Raw genomic sequence first — 20,219 nt, forward strand, 5'->3', positions numbered from 1 at the left:
GACTTTCCAAATATATGTCTCTCTTTGGATACGGGCTGCAAACTCCTTATATGAAAGCTCCAACTCTGCAGCCCTAGTTTTTCTAGTCGGCAAAAGAAAAATCCTAATTGTTTTATCTAATGAGACAGAATTTTCCAATACTGTAGAGGCATGTGTGTGTGTTTGCTTTAAGGAAGTTGTTTTGGTAACAAAAAGTCACTGACGGTCATACATTCATGTTAACACATCTAGGGTACATGAAGCAGGCACTGAGTTAAACTATTTGTCTACTATACAGCATGTCATCTTAAAAGCCTTATTTTTTCCTAAAAATATTAACTTTATTTTCCTCCTGTAAAATCAAGACACAGTTAAAATGTAGCCTCCCTCGTTTTCTGGGACTTTTTTCTAACAAGACATGCTTCTTTCCAATTGGACTTCTAAATTTCTAGCAATCATAACAGTGCATAAAAGAGGCAACCCCAAAAGTGTAGCAGGTACTGAGTAACAGATTTGCAGCCTTGGGTATCCACATTAAAATGTGAAATCTAAGTGAATTACTTCAAGCTGATTTCTTAGGTCAAGGAGAGATTATAGTCTTTAAATGCCTGATAAGGTCACATACACAATTTCAAGTGCATTTATAGTAAATCCATGTGACAGCTCCTATAGCTACTAACCTGCTTCTGCCCTCAGGGTAGCGTGCACAATCTTCATCGCATGTCCTGGGTGGTTGTAGGAGCAGTAGAAACCCTCTGAGGCACGTCCGATTTAGAAAATATGGGCAATGGCTCATACATGAATTTTAAGTTGTAACCTACATGTGATAAGTTGCTTTATCTTCCAAATGTAATAAAAACCAGAAGTTACTTTGAAATAAATTGAAGGATTAGCAGTGGTGACTGAGGAATAAAAATTATAACTTAAAATGGTCTTTAAAGCCAGAATTCTTAACTTACTGACCTTATATCCTACATATTATAGGACTTTGTAAATTTAGGCTGATATGGAAATGTATACTTATATCATTAAATTTTTAGAACGATGGTGCTACTATATTCCAATTGTTAATTTGATAATTGTAATTGTAATTTGTTAATTTGTTCTAATAATGATTTGTTGACATTATTCATTTGCTGCTTGACTTGATGACATAACAAGTATGGGTTATTTAACCCGAAAAGGAAACAGTATCACCCTTCCAGAATCTCTATTAACTGCTACAAAAGATGCAACACACCTGTTTCTGGACCACTTCCAGATCCAGATATGATGCATGCTTTAGATAATTTAGTTTGAGCTAAGAATTACTATCTGGTATTTCGTGGTGTAGGGTAGGTATCTCCAGCACTATACAGGTGTCTGGAATTGAGATAACAATCCATTTCAATACAAAATACATTTTTTTTTGCTTAAAGCACACAAGGATTCTATGAGTTCAGGTAAATTCACAGGTTGGAAACCAGTAAAGAATGTTATATATTGTTGTAGTTATCTTCATAATGAAGCAGAAAGAAAAACAAAAAAGTTACAAAAATAGGGGCCGGGCACGGTGGCTCACGTCTGTAATCCCAGCACTTTGGGAGGCCGAGGCGGGCGGATCACGAGGTCAGGAGATTGAGAACAGCCTGGCTAACATGGTGAAACCCCATCTCTACTAAAAATACAAAAATGAGCCAGGCGTGGTGGCGGGCGCCTGTAGTCCCAGCTACTCGGGAGGCTGAGGCAGGAGAATGGCGTGAACCCGGGAGGCTGGGCTTGCAGTGAGCAGAGATCCAGCCACTGCACTCCAGCCTGGGCAACAGAGCAAGACTCCGTCTCAAAAACAAACAAACAAACAAACAAACGAAAAAGTTACAAAAATAAATGAAAAGAATTGTATTTTCTAGCATTGAAAAATACTCTTAGACGACAGATAAGATGTGTACATCAACCTGCAGAAACTAAATGTTGAAGAGGTCTCGTTGTATCTCACAGAATTTTGATTTGCCTACTCACCTACAGGAGACATTTCTGGAACAGTAGCAACATAAGGTCCATCCAAAAACTTTGGCTCATTATCATTAATATCCTGCACTTTGATGATGAATTCTGATTCAGGCTCCAGGGGCTTTCTGGTTTCTATGTCCACAGCCTGAGCACGAAGAGTGTAGAAAGGTTTTTCTTCTCTATCTAGGCTCCTTATTGCATGAATGTCCCCTGTTGTTTCATCAATGGTAAAAACGGTGCCAGCGCCATCTCCTGAGAGGGTGTATTTAACTGTGCCCTCTCCCTTGTCTAAGTCGGAATGGAGCTTTAGGGAAGAGAGGGAGAGAGAGAGGAAGAGAAAGAGAAGAACAAAGAAAGAACACCATTAAAAGGATGTTGCCAAATTAAAAATTCATAATTTGCAATATAATCCCTCTAATCAAAAACGTTAAAAAAATCTTACAGTTCTGTTTTCTTGATTTTTATTTCTCCAACTTATTATAAAAATGTTAACACATAAAGTTGAAACTGTGCAATGAACACATATATACCTATACATCCAAATATTCCTCCATTCGTCTATTAATCTACTTGCATATCAGATAGATCTCATATCCATTCTTCCATTCATCCTTCTCTTAATCCATCTTTTTTTTTTTTTTTTTTTGAGGTATTATGAAGATCAGAACAAAAGTACAACCTCAGATATAGCAACAGGCAAAAAACCAACAAATTTTGAAAATTTGCATTTAGTTCTTCTGTTTCCCTTTGGGATAACATTTTCATAAAATGAAATGCACAAAACTTCAGTGTACGTATTGTTTCATTTTAAATAAACATTACAATAAAAATAAATTATGCTCATAAATACCACAAAATAAACTTTCCAAGTGTTCTGAAGATAAAATCAGTGACCTGAATCCAGTGGGAGATAGTGCAAAGGAACTCAGAAAACACTAAGCATTTTCATTTGTAAAGAAGGGAAAAATCTGGCAAACCAAGAGGTTTTCAGTGATAAAGGGCAGAGGATCTCATTTAACAGACTGAGTTTGAATGAGTTTACCACTATTAACCAGATGATGGATAGAATCACCGATTAACCTTTCAGATTCACAAATAGCTTGTTCTAATTCATTCTATATATAGAATATTTATGTTGAGTAATATAGGAAAGCATTGAAATTCTGCCAATTTCTTTTAAAATTCAACACATATATAGTACCTTACGTTATAGCATGGAATAAGATACACATGAATAAACAATAAGGAGGAGAACTGAAGAGCAGGGAAAATTATCAATGTAATACCATAAGGCAATGTTGTTCAAACTGGAGACCGAGAATAAATGAAAAATGGACACAGACTTAAAGGTATATAAACTACCTGTAAATAAATAAATATGTACATAAAATATTACATAACATAAAATATTGCATCATATATAATTTTCTAGTAGTTTATATTTCTATAAATATATTCTTATACATAATATAAATATATATACATATATAACATATTCTTATAAATAATATGTACATTAATTTTTATGCAGATGCTGATTTAAATGTTTTTAAACTATTCTTGCTCATTTGGGTATAGCCATTTGATTTCAGCATCCACATTTTTATATGTAAAAGCTCTTTTCAGTCAACAGATCACCCAAAAGAAAAATAAACTTTTGCAGTGTCTCTTACCATTTGGGCTATGCCTTAAAAATCTGCATATGGGGGGGGTGGGCACAGTGGCTCAAGCCTGTAATCCCAGCACTTTGGGAGGCCGAGGCAGGTGGATCATGAGGTCAGGAGATCGAGACCATCCTGGCTAACATGGTGAAACCCCATCTCTATTAAAAATACAGAAAATTAGCCGGGCGTGGTGGCGGGCACCTGTAGTCCCAGCTACTCGGAGGCTGAGGCGGGAGAATGGCATGAACCCGTGAGGCGGAGCTTGCAGTGAGCCGAGATTGCGCCACTGCACTCCAGCCTGGGCGACACAGCGAGACTCCGTCTCAAAAAAAAAAAAAATCTGCATATGAGCACTGCTGTTTTGCAAATAATTGCTTAAGAATGAGTTCTGTTTTCTTAACATTTCAACACACACACACAAACTCCGAAAATATTTAAAATTATATAAATATCCTATTGCAAATAAGCTTCTTATGTATTAGTATGAGTAATTAAAAGCACAAATATAGCCCAAATAAATATAACTTCAACCGTGGCTACATCTTTGCTCTTAAATTGAAGAGCGTGGTTTAAGTTGAATAAAATAATATCATGGTTCATATTAATGTTATTAAGGTAAACATTCATTTTGTGAACTTGTATTTCCTTCAATATTTGTTCTAAAAGTGTATTTGTATAAGAGTATAAGCATAATTGTAACAACCTGGCTGGGTAATATAATAAAAATAATATGGCAACAATAAGAAGGAACAAGATTTTGATGTTCCTTTAAAAGTTTCTGTATATTTTACTTAAGTATAAAGAAAATTGCTATGAATGATAGAAGTATTTTTGTCCTCCTATTAAAAAAAAAAAAAAACTGCTGTGAAGCATAGGAAGTTTCAAGCGTAAAATCAAGCCGTAGATAAATGTTCTTTGAACTTATGAATTTCAAATTATAAATTTCAACCATGCTATTAAAGATATTCAACACATTGGGTATTGCTTCTGCTTTCAGATTTATCTAAATATATGAGACTGGCAAAAGCTCAGTGCAAAAGGCAGGACTTTATAAAATGGATCCATGTTGCCAACAGCTCAAAGAATATATGGTAATACTGTGGGAACTGAATGAAAATTCAAAGTAGGTTTTGAAATGTGATACAAGTAGAATTATAAAAAGAAAAAAGAAAAGCAAAACAAAAATTTCTTCATTTAGCTAAAACCATAACTGTTTCCTTCGCAAACTGACATAAAAATAAAAAAGCAAAATGTGTTTTTAGTTATATCCAAGATCCAAATTCAAGTGAATTGCTGCTACTCCTCACTCTTCTACCTTTTCCTTCTAATTTGAAGATGGGCTTCGCAGAGATTAAAGCTTCAGAAAAAAAAAAAAAAAAAAAAAAAAAGGAAAATATGTTAAAATGTTGACCTGAAAATGAAGTGGATAACCATAAAACTCTTGAGAGAATTAGACTTTTATAGCAGTTTATTACATGATAATACCTTAAAGGAGATCACATTCAGTGATCTGCATTGACGGGTAATATTTAAAATTAAGTATTCATGCTGATTAATTCAGGCAGATGGGTGGTAGCCTAAAGTATAGACGTTTTTCCAATATTAATTTTGATATTAAATAAATGACATTGGCTCATGTTTGATATTATAAAATTTCCTTTACTCCAACTATAAAATAATTTCAATAGTGAAAGGTATAAAGTAAGATGAAAATTTCCGTCATCATCTTACCTAGACATAACTTCTTTTTTTTTTTTTTTTTTTTTTTTGAGTCAGAGTAATTGCTCTCGTTGCCCAGGCTGGAGAGCAGTGGCATGATCTTGGCTCACTGCAACCTCCACCTCCCGGGTTCAAGCGATTCTCCTGCCTCAGCCTCCAGAGTAGCTGGAACTACAAGTCACATGCCACCACGCCAGGCTAATTTTTGTAGTTTTGGTAGAGACAGGGTTTCAGCATGTTGGTCAACTGGTCTCAAACTCCTGACCTCAAGTGATCCACCTGCCTCTGCCTCGCAAAGAGCTGGGATTATCGGCATGAGCCACTGCGCCCTGCCCTTCTTTGTTGTTTTTATATGTTTCGGTTATGTAAATATATAACTGAAAGGGTAAATATATATAAATACATATTTACTGTACATTTATATTGATACATATTTCTCTGCTTGTATCTATGTATACACACACTGTAAAATGAGTCAAGATTTTAAAAAACAAAATGCCATAATTATTTTTCAGTATCATTTAAAATTTTTCAAAATTATTTTTTTAAACGTCTGCATATTCATCCAGTGAAGTTGAGTGATCCAATGGGCACTCTATATTCCTTCATAAACTGTGTGGTGAATGTGCGTGTATGTATGTATGTAGATGCATGTGTTTATGTGCTTTCTGGGGTTTATTTCCTTAAAATAAAAAGGCAACTGTCAAGACTAAAGCTATAATAATTTTTATGAATCTTAGAAAATATTGAATTTTAGTCCAGAAATTGAACTCTATCAATGAAACTGCTTTCTCAAATATGTCAGCAATGGGATTCAGGCTTCGCTTACAATGTGAAGGAAGTTCTTAGTCTCATTTGCACAAAGAAGGAAGGAGGGTTACAGAGAAAAAGAACTCAGTCTTTCCACATTTTTGGGTCATGTTCGCTGTAAAAAAAAATCACATGATGCCATTTTTACACAACCATTTTAAACTACACATACGGCAAGCTAATAATTCCACAAAAATAATTTATTTCCTTTGTAGCCATTTAAAACTAACAGCTAGAACTATTTCTTCTTCCAATTATTAAAAATAAGCTGTTTCTGAGTCGGTGCTGCCTACATTTACTGATTGAAGCAGCCAACTCCAAATATATCATCTTTTAGTATTGACACTTAAAATAAAATTTCTCCCCAGAAAAAGAGTTCTATAAATGATGGCTGTAGAAATAGGCACTGTCCAGGCAGTTGTTTTGTGGAAGTAGTGTTGTTATTTTCTGGTGTTTTCCAAGTCATCTCAGATGGTGCGTGAAAATGAGATGCCAAGGGAGGCTTAAAAAAGATCCCCAGCACCAGCTTCAGAGTGTAAGCAAATCTTTCATTCCAGCGCTTAAAAGTTTTGAGAAAGCTCATCTAAAGTTAAATGTTTACTAGCATCTCTCTGATTATATTTTAGAAACTACTACACAAAACTAAAACAAATTTCTCATTTTCTCTGGGTTGCAAAGTGCACATAAATGATAAATGCTTTTTATACCACTATTTCCAGCAGGGATTTTATTTTCATTTGTCATTTGCCAGCCTGGGGTATGCTGGGAGAAAGAACAATTGGTTTTGAAAAGGTGGATTTGTGTGAAAACCAAAAATTGTGTTCAACAAATACTACTAGTAACCCATATGTGGCTATGTGTGTTTTTTATATGAGTGCCATATATATATATATGCATATATGACACATATATATGTATCGTATATATATATGAGTGCCATATATATATGCCAGACACACATATATATGCCATATATATATGTTATAGAAACACCATCAAGTTACTCATTTACTTCAAAATGTAACTGCTTAATATAAAATATGCTTCTTTTTGTAGTACCTAATTCTTGCAATTCGGTATATTTCCTGGCAGGAGATAGAGATTCACAACCCCGGATAGTTACCACATATGGCTCTTATGAGGTAATGAGGATGGTGGTGATGAGAAGGGTAAAAAATAAAAAAGTTATTACAGAACATTTTTCAAGGAATTTTACAAAAAATGATTTTAATATTCTCTTTGCTTATGGAATGATATTTAAAACCATAATTTCTGTGTCCTTTAAAATGACTGCTGATTTGTAAATTGTTCTCTGTGCTCCAAACTTCTTTTATTTGTCCCTGTCTTTATGCTCATAACCATTCATTTCCCTCTTTTCCCACTGACTTAGCCTCTGGGGTTGTAATGAACTTACTCGTTTATTTTTGTGTATATGTGGGGTTTTGTCTTTTGTTTTCTGAGAATAAAGTATATGAGATCATGGAAAAAATCAGAAAACGGGGAAAAATCATAAATTCATTACCAAAATAATTTCTGATTTGGTATACAGCTCTGCAAATTACTTCACTAATTCTGTTCATATGTACTATGGCACACTGTTCACTGTTCTGTAACTTGCTTTTTAGATGGATTATATCATAAATACTTTTCTGTATCAATAAATGTGAATTTTTTACATCAGTTTAAACTGATCAACAATACTTTAATCAATGTAATACAATTAAATTGCTAAATATCACAGAGAATTGAAGAGTTTATAATCCCAACCATACTCTCCTTTCCCAGCCACTTGGGGATATTTTTAATTGTTTCTATTTTCATTGTTTCTGTTTCAGTTCTTATAAAAAATACATATATAAAATGGGCTAAATGATTAAATGTTATAGTAGTTCTTTAATTATAAATTTGAATACTGTTTGTTGACTTTCAAACTGCATGCTTGCCTTGTCCCAATAAAATTGTACCACCATTTATACTGTGTTGTCAATAAAACACTAAGTGATATCTGAGTGCCTTTGTTTCTAAATTTCAGTTCACTCACAGAATATATCCCTTTTCTTCCTTTTTCCTCAAACATTTTATTATGAAATTTTCAATTTCATAATGAAAGTATATAGTATTCATCTATATACTTAGCTCTTAGTCTATATATTTTTAACAGACTTTTTAGAAATGTTTTTATCATTTTCTACCCATTTGTCTATCTGCTAACCCAGCTTAATTTTTGATGCATTTGAAAGTAGGTTGTAGATACCAATACCCATCACCCTACAATAAAATTTTAATTTTTTTTTTTTACATTAGAATGTATCTGTGGTTTCTCTATTTCTTAGGACCATAGCATTAACACCTTTGCACGTCCCCTTACATCTCCTTCCATTTCTTCCCCCTATCCCCCACCAGCTTCCATCATCTGTATTCTATAGAATCTGCCCTAAACAAATTTGTGAATTAGGCCTTGGGCTTTTTTTTTTTTTTTTTTTTTTTAAGGGTCTTGTTTTGTGGTGCAGGCTGCAGTGCAGTGGCATGATCTCAACTCACTGCAGCCTTTGCCTCCTGGGCACAAGTGATCCTCCTGAACAGCTTAGAGATGGGGTTTCACCATATTACCCAGGCTGGTCTCAAACTCCTGGGCTCAAGCAATCTACCTGCCTATACCTCTGAATGTGCTGGGATTATAGGTGTGAGACACCCTGTGTGGCCAGGCTTCTATTTAAGAATAAGCCTGATAGTAAATTTTATATGTCAACTTGACTGAGCCATAGTTGCCCAAAGATTTGGTCAAGCATTATCCTGGGTGTGCCTCTGTGGGTGTTTCTGAATGAGATTACTATTTAAATCAGTAGACTGAATAAAATAGATTGCCTTCCCTAAGGCGGGTGGGCCTCATTCAATAGCTGTGGGAACGAATAGAACAAAAAGGCAAATCCCTCCTTAGTGACAGAGATCTCCTCTTGCCTGACTGCCTTCAGGCTGACACATTGGACTCTTTTTTTCTGCCTTTTGACTTGAATTAAAACACTGGCTCTTCCTGGGTCTTGAGCCTGCCCGTCTATCTAGACTAGAACTAGAAGCTATCCTGGGTCTACAGTTTGCCAACTGCATACCTTTGGACTAGTCAGTCTTTATAATTGTGTGAGCTAATTCCTTATAACAAATCTTTATATATCGATATATAGAGATATCTATCTGTCTGTCTATCTATCTTTCTTTTTCTTTCTTTCTTTCTTTCTTTCTTTCTTTCTTTCTTTCTTTCTTTCTTTCTTTCTTTCTTTCTTTCTTTCTTTCTATCTATACCATATATGGATATCTATATATCTATATATAGAGAGATCTCTTTAATATCTCTATTACTATATCTACATCTACATCTATAGCAATATCAACATCCAATTTGTTCTTTTTCTCTGAGAACACCTACTGATAAATAAGCCTTCCAAGTATTGTTTATCAGTTGATGCTAAAACTTTAAAAAATAAAAGAACAACTAACACGCTTTTTACAATAATTACAACAATGTAAACCTTTTTGTTTTATTACCATATAATGTGCATTTCCTATGTAATTGCTGCAGTTTTATTTTGCGTATGGTTTTTTTTTGTAACATCTTTGTCTGTTAGTGATTTTTATTTATTTATTTTTTTAATATCCTTAGATTCATCCCACTTCTGAGGTCTGACATCAGACCTTTTCACTACATGCCTTTCTTTGGGAGGCTTCTTTCTTGCTAATCCAAACAAGAACATCTGCACAATTGTCAACCTGAAATTTACTGTATTAATCTCCTGGTTTGGAAACAATTTTTCTTGGATGTTATATTTACTTTGGTTTACTATTTTGTCGGCTTGCACTAATTTTATATAATCAATTAGTCTACATTAGACATATATATATATATATATATATATATATATATATATTTTTATATATTTATTTTACTAGCCGGTTTTTGTTTTTTGAGACGGAGTCTCGCTCTGTCACCCAGGCTGGAATACAGTGGCTGGATCTTAGCTCACTGCAAGCTCGCCTCCCCAGTTTACGCCATTCCACTGCTTCAGCCTCCAGAGTAGCTGGGACTACAGGCACCCGCCACCTCGCCCGGCTAGTTTTTTGAATTTTTAGTAGAGACGGGGTTTCACTGTGTTAGCCAGGATGGTCTCGATCTCCTGACCTCGTGATCCGCCCGTCTCGGCCTCCCAAAGTGCTGGCATTACAGGCTTAAGCCACCGCGCCCAGCCTACATTAGACATTTTACTTGAGTCTTTTCATATCACAGTATGACTTTATTTTACCCTCACATATAATTAATTTTTATCTGGGCATATATTTCCAGATTGGAAATAATTTCTCTTTGTACATTTTAAGGAATTTATACATTTCCATCTAAAATTGTATTCATTATCTTCTAGAAACCAAGAGTGGGCTTGATATCTGTCTGATTATATTTTCTTTGTTGGTAAAGAGCCTCTTTTTTCCCTTTTTATTTTCATCTTCTCTTTCTCTAGTGTTTATAGTCTTATTTTTATGAATGTCGTCTAATTATTTAGAACACTGTCTCCAAGTATGTGTTTAGTTGGGTTTGTGTTTTGAACGTTGCCTCTAGGTGCGAGTTTATGTGTTAGTTTCCTACTTGAGGTTGGACACTTAGTAAATTTTCTCAAATCAAAAACTATTTTCCTTCAGCACTCAGAAATTTTTATCAATGATTATTTCCATGATTATTTCCTGTCCTCTGTTTTTCGTGTTCTTAACCTAAAATTCAATTGTTTAATGTTAGACCTTATGCATCTTCAATATATCCTATATATTTCGCTCATATTATTTATTGTCATATCTTTTGGACTATTTTGTGAAAGCAATAAATTTATTATATTTTATTTATTGGTAAAGCTTTTCATTTTCAAATTTAAAACACACAAATTGTGCATACACACACACATATACCACAGATATATTCATTTCCAGGATTTCTTTAAATGTTCTTTTTAAAATAATCATATTTTTATTTTGTGAACTGTGGGATTTCTTGAAACATTTTGAAAAGTCTGATTAGTCTATGTTCGTGTGGTTTCTTTAAATTATCTCTTCCTTCAGGATTACTTTTGTGTTTGGAATTTGAATCTTTGCCATTCATAAGGTGGGCTTTCCTTGAATACCTGATAACTCTGAGTTTCCTGTTCATATTTAAGAATAAATAACCTAATTTGAAGTTTTGAGTTTTTGAGTTGTATTTATTGATTAGAGTTTTGTCCTAGAATGAATAAAATAATCAATCATTTCTTTTACTTTCAGATATTTGGTTGGGGGTGTTCTAAGCATAATGGTGTCCCAACACTGCCCTAATTCTTTGCAGGTTATCTACAGAATAACGTCTTTTAAAAATTATTTCTTTATTGTTTACATTCTGGTCATCAATGCCTATATTTTATGCATTCTCAAGCATATGGGAGAAATTCTGTATATAGAATATTAGTTCATCTCTGTGTTTTTCCTGGCAAATTTTATGCCTTTTCTTTGGAATCACTGCCAAATCTCGGTCTCTTTCAGAGCTGTGCTTTCATTGCTGGAGCCCTCTCAGTGTAGATACTTTCATGTAGCTCGTTTGAGCTTTTATTTAAACAGTCACTAATTCTTCACCTCTGTGCAATGTTACAGAAATTGGCCATCTTCTCTGATGACCTCTATGCCACTACCATCAGGATTATGGGTTGTTATTTTTGTTCCTCTGCTATAAATTACTGATGCTCTCTGAAGAGGAGTTAAAGGTGTTTGGGAGGTACACCATTTCCCTTTACCAAAATCATGTTAAGTAAAACTTGAAATCAACAGAAAAAATAGAAGTAATTATATGATGAAAATCTATATTCTCAAAATCTAGGTTAAACAATTGTTAACATTTTTTGGTGTTTGCTTTACTTTCATGTATGGACAATTTGAAAATAATTTACAAACATCATACCAATTCACTACATAATATTTCAGCACCAGATTTCTGAAAATAAGACCTTTTCCTGCATAACCACATTGTCACAATTTCAGTTAAGAAAAATTAATTAAAATGACTATTATCACTTAATAACAGGTCATATTCAATATCCCTACTTCTTTCTCCAAATATCTTTGTAGCATTTTCTTTCTTTGTTTTCTGAACATGAACCTCATAAGTTTCAAGCATTGCATTTGGATTAGTGTCTTTACTTTCCTTAATATAGAAGGATCACACATTTAATATTAACAATTTGTTTGTCATTATCTTTTGTCATGGAACTAGGACCCCATTTTGAATTTTTCTGCTGGAATGAGAAACTTCCAGACATGTGGTCTAAATCTTTATTGCTCTATCTGTTTTACCATTGCTGCTCTTCAGTCTCAAAACATATGTGGACAAAAGCAATCACATAAAGATCTGTCCTATTTAATATGGAGATCTTTATAAAAGCAGTTACAGAATCTTCTGACAGGTCTATACACACATTCAGATGTAAGGGATATGTTTCTTGTACAGAATACTCTTGGTACATTTTGTTGTAATAATCACATATAAATGGTAAGACCCATGACCATTCTTGAAATCTATGATTATAAGTGATGTAGAACAGTTAGTAGTTAGTGCTTGAGATTTAAAGTAATATTGTCACTGATTTATTTATTCACATACAGGATTTAGTCATTTAAACCAGCCAATGTGAGTATAAGAAAATTTTGTTTCTTTGTCTGAAATAATTTTATTATGTACAACACAAACTACTTTTGCTAGATTCTTCTTGGTAAACTTATAAAACACTTAGTGTTTCCTTTTTTGAAATTGCCTAGTTTCATGCTAATACTTATTCTGAGCTCAAGAACATCACAGTGGCCACTATATTAACTACAAAGCCATTAGATTATACTTAAGGTATTTACAGATAAAAGAAGATCAGACCCAAAGATGATCTATAACTGCCTGAGTAATGTTATGCAAATTGCTCTCTTTTCAAAGCTACCGAATGCCCAAGAATATTTAACATTCTATGCTAGTGCGCTCTCTTGAGGTGACTCATTTGTTCCCCCTAGTTTAATTGTTACTATATGAGCAAGAGGGATACCACTTTACAATGTTAGGAATTCCCTCTAACAGCCCAATGTGATTTGAGAACTCCCCTGCCTGAGTAACAGACCCAGAGCTATTTATCATCTGGAAATATTTCACCTTCTATTGAAGAGAGCAGAAATCCATCTCAAAAAGACCCCCACGCATCCCCAGTGTATGCCAAAGAAGCGCCCAGAAGAACAAAGAATATTTGCAATGCTCAAGAGCAAAAAAGCTTATGTGCTGGGATAATACATCCCGTTACAGAAAAAAAAACATACTATTCCCCCAATGCTGTCTTTCATCTTTCTTACTTTGCTTGAATATTGCCTTTATGGTTACATATAAAAGCCATCTTATTTTCTCAGATTGTCATATTTTACAACTTTAGCTCACTCCAATTATAATCTCTCAGTTCAAAGTGTCACAATATGTGAATAAGAACTTCAGTAAAAGTTGGAGAGGTCACTGGCTTGGACCCAGGATTTGGGAAGAAAAATATGAGAGAAGGTTAAAATAACTTCTTTCCTATATTTCCAACATTGTAAAACGTATTTCACAAGCTGGGTTTTAGGGAAAAACATTTCCAGAAAATAAACCATTCATATCAAATTTTCAGTAATGGAATCTCTATTTTGAATAACAGTAAATTTGATGTATCATTTCAAACAATATAGTTATTTTTCAGAATACTATATAAATGTATGTGATTTAGTCTAGATTTAAAAATAAATGCCAATAATAATCAATTATTAAAAATAATACATTACTATAGTTAGATATCATTTCTTAATTTATTGCTAGTATTTCTTCATTTCATTATTTCCATTATTAGCTCTTACTGAATATTATATACTATGTTACACACTTTATTGGTTTTATTTAATTTTGACTAACCACTGATATGCTATCATGAAAAATATGGTAATAAAATCTTTTTAACTGAATTCAAATAGTCCCAAGTGCAAAATACAATTTTCAAAACTATATGTCCTACACTAATTTATTTGCATATGCACTTAATAATCCCAATAAAACAGCCGAACCCAAATCTGAACTCAAATGTAAAACTCCATCTAACCTAATTTCTTTCTGTTAGTCTTTATTATTATAGTCACTTCTATTTATGTTTTATTTTCTCCTTTATTTTTTAATTTTTACTTTTTATTATAAATACCTTATTATTTAATGGTATAAAATGTCTGGCTATATAAAATCAAATCAATTACAATAAGATAAATATAAGTAAGATTTCAAAAAAGAAAATCTAAATCTAGCTTAAAATTCTACATTTTTGATACATCCAAAGTACATAGGATTTATTAGTAAATAAAATTTAATACATTGGGGATAAAACTTTTAAAAATATTTGATATATTCAAATTTCTTAATTGCAGTATAACAAAATGACCTATAAATCAAGCATTTTGTTCCACCGTGTCTACTCTTAGCTGTATGTCTCAGAAACAGCTTCTTTCTCAAGAGAGAACAAGAGGCGTAATTCTGGATCTAAAGGCATCATCTGAAGAAGACAAAGATATCAACAATTGCAACTATCTGGCTTTCTGTCCATAACTGAACCTTTCATAATCTTCCCTTCATAAATAGGACCTCTTGATCAGAACACAAAAGTTGAGTCTTAAGTTTCCTGTATTTATTTCTTACTGATACTGAGTAAGGGAAGTGAAAATTTGGTTGCTATGATTACACTCCTTCAGTGTTCTTAATGGGACTATTTTGATAAGTCAAACATTTTTGCCATCTAAGTATATTGATGAGCGCCACGTTATCTCAAATGTTTACACATACTAGGGAAAGTATCTGCAGTTTATGAACTCTTTGTGAATCAGTATCGCTTTTTCATGTTACTTCAGAGATCAATATTCAATGCATTGGTTTAATTTACCATCTTTTCTCCCAGTTGATCTTGTAATCACCAGAAAGGGAAAAAAAAAAATCTCCTTCACAAAGCCATTTGCAACAAACTTGTGTAAATAATAATCTAAAGAAAGCTAGAAAAAAAAAATCCACCATACAGGGGAATAGATCTAAAATTGATATCTGCCTCACCTGTATCACCTATTATATTAGTAACTGAAAAGGTAAATAAATAGCAGAGACTAGAATGTTTCCAAATGTAGTAGTGAAAACTACACCCTCCTCCCCCCATATAACACCACAGCAGGTCACTTTGATTACAGGATACGATCATAGCTCTGCAATATCAGAAAAATGTCTGCCTGGTGCGGCGGCTCATGTCTGTAATCTCAGCACTTTGGAAGGCCAAGGTGGGCAGATCCCTTGTGGTCAGGAGCTGGAGACCAGCCTGGCTGACATGGTGAAACCCTGTCTCTACTAAAAATGCAAAAATTATCTGGACCTGGTGGAGGGCGCCTGCAGTCCCAGCTACTCGGGAGGCTGAGGCAAGAGAATGGTCTGAACCCAGGAGGCGGAGCTTGCAGTGAGCCGAGATCACTGCACTGCACTCCAGCCAGGGCGACAGAGCGAGACTCCGTCTCAAAAAACAAAATAAAACAAAAAACTAACAAACAAAAAATGCCTACAGTAGGTTATAAATAAGGAAAAATTGCTTGATTTCCTAATTTTCAGGGTATAAGAAGAAATCTGGGCTATCCATGGACATTCCCAGAAACATCACGTTTGCTAAAAACAGAAAATCGGAAGTAGAAGAAAAAAAAGTGGTGGGAAAAGCATGTAAGACACTGAGGCAAGCCATGAAGAGTCTGTCAGTCTAAAGGTTGAATAGAGGACCTTTAAGAAGAGGGGAGACAAACGTTAAATTTTCAACTTTCTGTAGTTTGATATAATACTTTCCACGTTCTAGGGTTTCATTAAAACTTCACAAGCTTTTGGATTTTTTAAAAAAATATATTAGGGCTGTGCTTCATGCTGGGGTTAATATGGGGTGAGTAGAGGGAACAGCTGGGGAAGAAGAGATAAGAGACAGATTCTCTAGTAGACATTAGGAGAAATGTAAGAATCCTATACTTCTGCGTATATTTGAGGAGCGTTTAGAGTTCACTACAGTTCATAGATTGGACGTTATAACTATTTTAATGTACTTTCATTGTGACAGGATTGACTTTAGAAGGCTTAAGAATTTTGACGAAGAAAGGGGAAAAAGAAGGCACAATAGAGAGAAAGGAAGGAAAAAAGAAAAGACAGAAGTGTGGCCACAAGATTGTCAACAATAATAATTGTATAAGAATACATATTCTTCTTCAAGAAATGAAAATAATTAGAACACACATTATGCCTAAATACATTTTAAGAAATCAAATAAACATGTAGTTTCTAATGGAAGTTCTTCAAAGTATTAGTAAATTCTTCCCACAAAGCAGTTTATCCATTTATTGTGAAAGTGATTGAGTTTTGCAGTACCAAGGGATCCTTTGCTTTTAAACCAGTTAATTAGTTTTTATTAGATGCAATGCAATGTTTTGAACAGACTTTTCTCTGTGCTTTCGGGCGTATTTCCCTATTAGCAGGTAAGACATTTATCTCTTGACTAAAAGTAGGTGACATCTTTCCCCAACCACGAGTCTTCAGGTTGTTACAGAGGCTGCCTTCCTGACTCATTCTGTACCCCGCCTTGCCTCTCTCTGAGTTTAAAAAGGAAATGATTAATTAGTGAAGAGAATATGTTGAAATTTTAACATATTATGTTTAACATAAGTAACTAATGATTAATCCAAAAGAATATGCTAAAATATCAACATATTATGTTAACATAAGTAACTATATTAAAATTTAGAATATATTTATGATTTCCAAATCATGGTTTGTTTTTGCAGAACCTGCATCGGAATGACATGATCCTACAAAGTGGAGATAATATAAATTCCTTTTTCACCACTGAAATTTGTTTTAGATACTACTAATTTTATCAGTGGCTTTCTCTTACCCTTACATGGATATTAACTTAGTTGATAGATGTTTTCAATTCACAATATTTGATAATGAAGCAATATGATACATTTATATCAAATCCCTTTGTTTAATCAATCTTATTCTTTCTCTGGCTGATGTACACTTTTCTACCCCCTCCTATTTAATTTGTATCCTTCTTTCCGTCATTTGCTGTGGATTTTCACCGGAGTTGGTCTAACTTTAGAGGTTGAAGTTTTATTTTCACAGGGATATAAAAATTAGAAACAATTGTACCATATTTAGTGATTTCTGTGTTTTCACCAGATCATACCCAGATCACATGGTCCATGCTCAGATCACATGGTCATTAGTAATGAACTAATGAATTTATAAAGGAATGAATGCACGTACATATAGCAAGCCCATCTTTAAATTCTGTTATTGTCGTTTGATTTTTTGTTTAGCATATAGGGTGCATACAACATAAAAAGAGCTAAAATCCATGATCCTGAGCATCAGATATTTGTTGGTTAGAATTCGAAACTCATCACTTATTACATTTGTGTTATTGTGTAAATTACTAAATTTCTTCATACCTCGGAGTCTTCATATGTAAAATGTAGATTATGATATATATTTCATAAATTTGGAGAATACTGTAGAGAATTTGGCTTCATAATATTTGTTTTCCTTCATTTCTCTCCCTTCATATCCAAATAACCCCAGTATAGCAATATTCCTTTTTATTTATGTTAACTTACATAAATGTGCATGAGAAAACTAATTGGATTCAATAAGATGGTAGAAAAAGCTATCAAGCTTCTATGTTTTGCCAGGCAACTTTCTAATGGCTTTATGTGTCTAAACCCACTTTAATACTCAGAAAAATGCTATGATTATAATCCTACTATTAGCATTCTCATGTTGTAGATACAGAAATTGAGGCACAGGCAGGCTAACTTGGCTGAAGACACACAAGTGAAAATATTCAGAGCAGAGATTAAACCAAGTCGTCTAATCCCACGTGTCTTTAGGACTAGCATTTAAACAGAATCATCTCACTTTTAATTTTGTAATACAACACCTTTAACAGAAAAAAAAGTATCTTGAGAGAAAAAAAACAAGCTGAATCTATGTTCAGAGAATTGAATTAACAATAGGTATAAACTACCCAAGGTTTCGTTCTGTGACATCAATTTGAGCAAAGCCAAGTGTGTATTACTCTGAATGCATTAATAACAACAGTATCATTGAAAAATACTTTTGACTGCCATTAGTAATTGCACTAGGTACTAGAAAACACAATTTAGTAATCGCTCCCAGGGAATCAGTTTTTTGAATGAAAATATTTTTCTACGGTTGTGCACATTGTGCCATAATTTGCTTTCAAAGACATAAAGACATAAAATACATCATATTAAAAAGGTAATAGAGTAACTCCATTTAATAACAGAAATGGGCATTAAAATATCTACATTCTTTCTCACAATGAACTAATAACTACATAGATTTGTGCATGTGTATGAGGATGTTTATATGTGTTTTATGTGAGAGAAAAAAATGAAAAAATGGTATTTTCTTGTGCTCAGACAAGCACAATTTTTGCAAAATAAATACAAAATAAATAAAAGGCCAAATATATGCATTTATACATATATATATATATACTTGCTACATATATTGGTTGTATATATTTGTTATATATAACATATATACTTATTACATATATTGGTTATATATATGTTATATATATGACAATTATATATTTGTTATATTTATAATAATAACAAGTATATATATAATTTGTTACATATATAACATTGATATATATGTATATATATCAGTGCTCTTAACGATGCTTATAATAACACTACCTGAAATTACAGTGTCTGCTTATTTTCAAGGGTGATTTGAAAGTGACCTATTTTTTGTAGCATCCATTACCGTGGGGATTGCTTAGTGTGTTAAAGCATCCAGCCGCCTTACTGAAGTATTTTATTTCCTTTCCTCATTCTATAATAACTACCTCAAATGGATTTGAATGTGTAGTATCACAAATGCAGAAAAAATAAATACAAGATCTTAGCTTGTTTTCTTTGCATTATCAGTCAAGTTTTTTTGTCAAATTTACTAAGAATTAATATCTCATGGTCTTATATATTGTAATAGTATAAATATTGTCTTCTTTTCATAATAATTTATACATAATATTTATTTTCTGACCCATAGGGTGAAAATGAGTAATCTTAATCCCAAAGATAAATATTAACTATCCTGTGTAAGAAATGCATTAAGTTACATCTTGTTTCTAAATACAGGTTAGTGAGAGATCATATTTTTAAAGCTCTCATTATAAACACATTAAGAAAGGAATCATTCTCAGAGTTTACTCATATCCCAATAGGTTAATAGGATTCCCAAGAAGCTGCCAAAGGGATAATAGTTCCATTTTGACTTTAACTTAAAAGAAAAAAATCAAATAAGAAGGCAAAAATGCAAAAACGAAAAAAATAGCTGTCACAGATGCTATAACTTGAACTTTGACTGCTTTCAGCTAGTATGTACTATTGAATTCCTGACTGAAATAAATTGATTTCAGGCTATAGGATTTTTAAAGGTCACAGAGTTTTTTTTTTTTTTTTTTTTTTAATGAGTTTCAGGATTATGAAAGCAGGTGCTTAATTTGACATTGAGGTCTTAAATGTTGAATGTTTCTTTTAAAGTTTGGTTGCTTTTCAGAAGCAACTGATTTATTATTATTATTAAGGTTCCCCTGATGATTCTTGGAGTCCATGGAATTATGTGTGTGCATATGTGCTCATAGAACATTTTATTAAAGTTGACACATGAATGTTATTGACCATAGAGGTGCGTTATTTCCAAGATAAAAAAAAAATTGTTTTCTTATTGATCATCCACTGTTTTTTTTATAATTTTTCTTTCTCCATGTATCATTGGTTGCTTATTAAGGTAAGTTACAGACAGAACTTATAGACAGAATTCCCAAGACTAACCAGGGTCCAAACATACTTCAGTGTATGATTTTACATCATAAAACTTGATGTGTCAGTCCATTTTCACTCACTGTAAAGTATTAC

At 33.2% G+C, this 20,219-nt stretch overlaps 1 protein-coding gene across 2 annotated transcripts in view; it reads right to left on the reverse strand.

Moving 5' to 3' along the window:
- CDH12 (cadherin 12) overlaps positions 1-20,219 on the reverse strand; it is a 494,468-nt gene that overhangs the window by 234,854 nt on the left and 239,395 nt on the right. For both annotated transcript variants that reach the window (XM_023218204.1, XM_023218205.1), the window contains one exon: positions 1,978-2,272. In XM_023218204.1, coding sequence (XP_023073972.1) covers positions 1,978-2,272 — 295 coding nt within the window. The remainder of the gene's footprint in view (positions 1-1,977; positions 2,273-20,219) is intronic.

This window comes from Piliocolobus tephrosceles, chromosome 4 (assembly GCF_002776525.5).
Source record: "Piliocolobus tephrosceles isolate RC106 chromosome 4, ASM277652v3, whole genome shotgun sequence".
Lineage (NCBI taxonomy): Eukaryota > Metazoa > Chordata > Mammalia > Primates > Cercopithecidae > Piliocolobus > Piliocolobus tephrosceles.